The sequence below is a fragment of the Elephantulus edwardii genome, unplaced genomic scaffold, assembly GCF_000299155.1.
Source record: "Elephantulus edwardii isolate Elephantulus edwardi_28Jun2011 unplaced genomic scaffold, EleEdw1.0 scaffold00012, whole genome shotgun sequence".
Taxonomy (NCBI): domain Eukaryota; kingdom Metazoa; phylum Chordata; class Mammalia; order Macroscelidea; family Macroscelididae; genus Elephantulus; species Elephantulus edwardii.
Genome location: NW_006399762.1, coordinates 29,702,040 through 29,708,899, shown reverse-complemented (window position 1 = coordinate 29,708,899; position 6,860 = coordinate 29,702,040). Strand labels below are relative to the sequence as shown.

Genomic DNA, 6,860 nt, shown 5'->3' with positions numbered 1-6,860 from the left:
ACAATGAATGAATGGAATCCCCAAATCTCTGTAGATGTTCATTGAAATGAAAAATAAACAACCTAAATTTAAAAAAAGGAAAAAAAAAGAAGTGAGGGTAACTGCTGGATTGGTTTTAGAATGAGAGCTCTGGTGGTGTAGTGGCAGGAAGCTGCGCTGCAATCCCAAATGCTTGTGTTTCGAGGTCACCAGCTGCTCCATGAAAGCTGAATGAGCAATCTCTTCCCGTGTGATTAACTCCATCTGAAAACCCACCAGAGGGTTAGCTGTGGGTTGGCTCTGACTCTACGGTACACAACACTTGACCGAAAATGTAGAATTTAGAAGAATCAATATATGTCATTTTCAGTCATCAATTTACATTATTTGTCTTAATAGCATTTTGTAACAGGCTATGTTAAAGACCAAGTATCAACAGGGCACATAGCATAGAGCTTATGGACATGAGCCTGATGCCATCATTTGCTTGTTTATATGGCTTAAGGCATGTTGTGTACCATTTCTCAACTTCTGTACAAATTACAGCCATAAAATAAAGCCTGGAGGTCCATTCTACTTTGTCACACAGGTGACTATGAATTAGCATAGACTTTACAGTAAGGACCTCATTGGGTTTTATGAGGTTGGACAAGCTTAGATTAAATGTTACTTTAATTTTGTACATATTTTTAAAATTTTCACATAGTTATTTAGTAATTTATTTTTTAGCAATATTTATTTCTTGTAGTAATTTATTTAGTAATAGTTTAAAAAATGAAAATAGGCAAAATTCCTAGTTTTTCAATAATTTAAAAAATTATTTTTTCTTTTTTAAAAAACATTACTAGTTTTGATGCTTTTGTGAGAGAATGGCTATTCTCGATCTGCTTGAGTTTTAGTCATTAAACTGAAAATGTAAAACCAGTAAAAATATTTTAACCCATTGAAATAACAAATCAAAGAAATGTCTAAGGCAGACAATAGTCTCTGACACATCACCCAGACTGATTGTTTCATTTGAGGGTTCACTCATACACTTCACTGGGGAGCTTCCAATATCCCTGCAATCCTACCAACCAAAGGCAGCAACCCTTCCTCCAGCTAGGAATATAGAAATAACGGGCTCTCAAATTATATTAATAAAACTTAAGATTCTACAGATTGCCTCAAGACATCTGTAAAACTGTGGTTTGAATTTTAAAATTTCATTCCTAAGAATGAGACTGAAAATTTGTGCCAATATTAGTAGAAAAGAAACAGTTAAGCTGATAACCTTAATGTATAGCTCTTCTGTTAATAACAAGGGGCAGTGGTGATGCAGTGGGAGGTCTCATCTTGCTTTCCATGCAGTAAACCTGAGTTTGATTACTTACAGGTCAATGCATCTCACATGAAGCCAGCACCTGTCTGTTACTTCAGGCTTGCATGTTGCTATGATGATGGTAAAGGATATCACAGACTACCTAAGGCAGACTAGGAAGAAAGGTCTGGTGAGCTTCTTCTGAAAATCAACCAATGACATTTTGCATAATAATGGTCCAATAAACAACTAATCATGGGGACGGCACAGGACTGGGAAGTGTTTTATTCCACTGTAGCTAACACTGTCATGACAGGGGAACCACTTACAATGTGTTGTTGTTAGGTACTATAAAGTCAGAAGTGAACTATATCTGACCCTCCAGCAGGTTTTTAGAGTAAAATGCATAGGAGAAGACTGCACGTTTTCCTCCTACAGAACACTAGCAATGCTATATAACTGCAAGCATTAAGGCAATGAATAATATCCTTCATTTGATTTTACATACTGACTAATAACATATTTTATTAAAAAAGGGAGTTGTCCTGTTAAAAAAAGTTTGAAAACCATTTCAACCAAGATTCTAGAGCATAGAGATCAAAATATGCTTTATAAGAATCTCAAAGACAATGAAAACATAAGGAGAAATGTTGCACTGTTACTATTTTGTTGATTACCATTGAGTTGAGCATGACTCATAGTAAAATTATGAACAAAAGGCCTGAAGCCTTTCTATAACTATCGACATTTATCAAAGTTCATAGAGTTTCCAGGGGTGTGTTGTATAGGAATTGGATAACTCATTCTTCCAAACCTGTCTTAAACTGGGAGATCCACCAAACACTGTCCAGCATGGGTGACCGTGATGGCATTTGACACCCCAATGGCACAAGGTTCAGGATCATAGGAAACCCAGGTAACCTCAGTACAGCATATTGACAGAAAAGTACTGTACCACTTAGAAGATTGTTCCTCCAAAATATAATAACCACCAACTTTAAATACAAAGGCCCTCGCTGATGTCTTATTGACTCTAAACAAGACGCTTAAATAAAAAAAAGAAAAACATAAAAAAACACTATAGTATGTTGTTGTTATGTGCCATTGAGTCACCTGCAATTTATAGTGATCCTTGTACAGTAACTTTGAACTCTTTCCTGTCCTGAGCCAGTCTCATTAATTTCGATACACCGACCCCCACTGCTCCAGATACTTTATCAATCTATACTATTCAGGGTCTTCCTCTCCTGCGCTGTCCCTCCACACTTCTGATCATGATGTCCTTCTCCAAGGCCATGTACCTTCAAAGTATGAGAGACAGAGCTTCAAAATCCTAGACTCCAAAAAGAGACTTGCTTTTACCCTCTCTAAGACAGACTGATTTATTTTCTTGGCAGTCCATGGTATGTTCAAGACTCTTCTCCAGAATCACAAATCGAAGGCATCTCTTCTTCTTCTGTCATCCTTAGTCACTGTTCAGCTCTTTGAAATATACAAGTAATTGAGAAGGTCATGGCTTGGATTAGGCGCAGCTTTGTCTCTAGACTGACATCACTGTTTTTCAGCACTCTAGAGAGGTCCAAGACAGCAGATTTTCCCAATACAATTTGTCTTTTAATTTCCTTACTGCTGGTGTTAATGAAGAGTTTTGATTGTGGATCCAAGCAAGCTGTAATTGCCAACAACCTCAATATCTTCTCCATCTATCGTGGTGCTGCCAATTGGCCCAGTGATGAGAATTTTTGTCTTCTTCATGTTGAGCTTCCATCCATATTTGAAGATTACAGTCCTTGACCTTTTGGAGCAAGACTTCAGGTCATCTTCAGTTTCAGCAAACAAGGTTGTGTCATCTGCATATTGTAGGTTGTTGATGGATAAGTCCTCCTGTAATCTTGATGCCACATTTCTCTTCAATAAAGCCCTTCTTCCCAGATGATCTGTTGTTCTGCATACAGATTGAAAAGGTATGGGGACAGGATGCATCCCTGACACACTCCTTTCCTGATTTTGAACCATGCTGTGTTTCCTTGCTCTGTTTTGAGGACTGCTTCTTGGTCCAAGAATAGTTTTCACATAAGCACAATCACGTGCTCTGGGATTCCCATTTTTCTCAAGGTTAGCTACAATTTGTCATGATCCACACAGTTAAATAACTGTTTTGTAGCTGCCAATATTTATTGTCGAACAAAATTCAACAGAAGTATAGTTTCATATGTTCTAAAAGTAAAATTTTTTGAAAAGGATTATAATTACAAGTTTAGATACTAAGATCTGGATATGAGCATAGGTCAGGAATATACTACCTTTCTCCACCTTTGTCAAAATTTCTATCTCTAGTGGGGAGAGTTAAATGTCCATAAGAACAGAAATATATACCAAATAAATATAACTATCAAGATAATACCCTAGTACTGCAGTGCTGATGGAAAACATTTCATGGTCTCTGGTATGTAATATAATCTTATGAAACCTCATGCAAATCTATTCTGGCATCCAGTTTGAACTATCTAAAATCACAGGAATCCCAACAATGTTCATTTTTTTTTTACCACACAGACTTTAAATGGAAAAGGAACCAATATAAATAAAGTAGTACTCCCTTTTAAAAACACCATGTGTAAAGGATACTCTTCACTATTCCGGATATCAACCACCAGGAGCTTTGGCTTGCTGGACTTTGTTTTCTTGGTGGGTGTTTTGAAATGACCTGTCACCGTGAGCTCACACAAATCAATCAGGTCTTCTGCTGAGATCCGGGGTGATACCTCCGACTTTAGGTCATTTAATGAAATGGATTCCCTTGACTGAAAAACAACAAATGAAACAAATATTGAGACTAAGGAAGAAAACAAACTATAGATGGTACAGAATCTTTAGGATCTTGATATCAATCAATATAACATATGGTGGGGGAGGACATAAAGAGGAATCAAACTGTGTAAATGTATTCCTTATGAGTAAGGTAGATCCTTTCCTAGTAGTCTCATGTGAAAAGCAAACAAAACCAAAATAGAACAAAAATACACTCTTCGTGTCTTTCTACTAAATCTGGCACAAATGAATTAAAACAAGAAAAGGCAATTTTCCTTAAAAATGTGTCTCTTTTAAAACAATTGCTTTAAAGCACATTTAACTTTTCCCCAAGCACTCTTGTGAATCACATTAACTGTAATTCAGGTAATAGAAAAATTGCATAGTAACTCAATGTATATACACTAAGGACTGTTATTGTCTTTGTGTACCGTCGAGTTGGAACTGATCCATAGCAGACCCTCCGGTGGGTTTTCAGAGCCAGTTAATTGGATGAAGGAGATTGCCCATCCTTCTACTGTGGAGCAGCTATTGGCCTCGAGCCACATTCCTTCAGGATTGCAACGCAGCTTCTTGTCACTGCGCCATAAGAACTCTGTGGCCTAGTGGCAAGATGCTGCACTGCAATCTCCAACTCAGAGCGTCCAAGAACTTGGAGAAACGAAGAAAGCTATACAAGTGTTCAGGTCTTTCCTTCATAGGGTGGCTATGAGTCACCTACGACTTGATTGGCACTGCACCAGCTGCTCCGGGGAGAAGGATGGGCAATCTCCTCCCCTGAGATTAACTGCCTCTGAAAACCCGCCAGAGGGTCAGGAGTGACTTGGTTCCGACTTGATGGTACAAAATAATGCTAACTGTAGATATTGGTTCTAAAATACCTGTTGAGTTTTTATAACATAAACATAGTACAGCTCTGGTGGCATAAAGTTCTCTGATGCTAACGGAAAGGTTATCAGTTTGAATTCACCAGCTGCTCCATGGAAGAAAGATGTGGTAGTTTGTTTTCATAAAAATTACAGTCTTGGAAACTCATGGGGAAATTCTATTTTTCAGGGTTGTTTTGAGTGGAATTCACTCCATGACAACGAATTTTATTTTTGGTTTTCACATAAATTATATTATGTATGCATAGGTAAGAGAACATTAGAGAAGATAATAAAACTGATGCAGTGTCTTAATTGTAAAAGAGGTAAAATCAGTTTCCAAATTATTAACCAAGTATTTAGTTTAAGTGGCTCTTATATTTAGGCTGACAGTGTTTGGTGGAGCTCCCAATTAAAACAAGCTTGGAAGCAGGAGTGGCCTCTACTTCCAAAATAGCTTGCCTCTGGAAATCCCAAGAACTTGGAGAAATGAAGAAAGCTATACAAGTGTTCAAGTCTTTCCTTCATAGGGTCGCTATGAGTAGCCTATGACTTGACTGGCACTTAATAACAACATCAGATTTAGAGCTATTTGCAGTAATTTTCCATATTATTTAATAAAGGAATCCCTCCTCCACCCTTCTCATATGAAGTAATGCCTACAACTCAAATAAAGATAAATTAAGAACTGATTCTACCAATCTGTTCTGGAAAACAGTGTATCAGAATATACATATAGTCAGCACTGAACCAGTTGCCTTTGAATTGATTCCAACTATTGAGCACTATGTAGTCTTTAAAAAGAATATTTGATGTAGTATCAATTTAGGAGCTTAAAACAGTCATTCACTTGATTAAAAACATTGGGATTCAAAAGGAAAAAATATTTATATGTTTAATAAGTTTTGAAAATGGAACCTAATTATTATATGATTTCTCAGTCACATTGTAGACTTTCAAATTAGAATTTATAGGCATAAAAAAAAATCATGGGAACTATTTAACTATCGGACATTTTCTGAAAAGATTTTTTCAGTTACAACTGGATTTCATGTCTCATCCCTGGGTTTCCCTAACTATGTCTAACATCGTTTAGTGGTAGACCATTTGTTCTTCATGTTCTATTAACTTTTAATAAAAATGAAACTTAAATAAAAATTGCAAAGCTCTATGAATTATGGCTCATAAGAAAAATAGGCATTAGGAATCTTAATGGTTTTAATACTGGGATTTAAAGCTACTTAAACTTGTGAAATTTAATGTGCTTCAGAAAGATTTAGGGAGCTTTAAAAGCAGTGTGCAACACAATCAATGTTTCCATCCCCCTCCCATTGTATTGCAATCTTTGCAGGTATTTATCTTGGCATTTACAGGAATTTACACATTTACAAAGATAAAATAGAGAAGCTTTGATTACCATTTAGTTATTTAGTTGTTGTTGTTATGTTCCATCGAGTCACCTGTGACTCATAGAAACCCTATGTACAAGAGCCCTGAACCCTGCTGTATCCTGTGCCAACCTCACTTTCTCTGACACACCCACTCCCATTACCCAAATCACAGAATTGATCCATTTTATTGAGGAGCTGAACAGAAGATTCCAAAAGGCAGCTCGGAATGTCAAAGCAAAATACTAAAATGAAATGTGCGAGGAGCTAGAGTCAGAAAATCAAAAGGGCCGAACTCGCTCAGCATTTCGTAAGCTCAAGGAACTGAAGAACAAATTCAAACCTGGAGTTGCTATAATCAAGGATGCTTTGGGCAGAATATTAAATGATCCAGGAAATATTAAAAGAAGATGGAAGGAATATACTGAGTCATTGTATCGAAAGGAATTGGCATATACAGAAGAATTTAATGAAATAACATATGAGCAAGAGCCTATGGTGATGAAGGAAGAAGTT

At 36.7% G+C, this 6,860-nt stretch overlaps 1 protein-coding gene across 3 annotated transcripts in view; it reads right to left on the bottom strand.

Moving 5' to 3' along the window:
- The window catches only part of TBCK (TBC1 domain containing kinase), a 258,846-nt gene that overhangs the window by 41,709 nt on the left and 210,277 nt on the right, over positions 1–6,860 (bottom strand). For all 3 annotated transcript variants that reach the window (XM_006881109.1, XM_006881111.1, XM_006881110.1), the window contains one exon: positions 3,908–4,083. In XM_006881109.1, the coding sequence (XP_006881171.1) occupies positions 3,908–4,083 (176 nt within the window). The remainder of the gene's footprint in view (positions 1–3,907; positions 4,084–6,860) is intronic.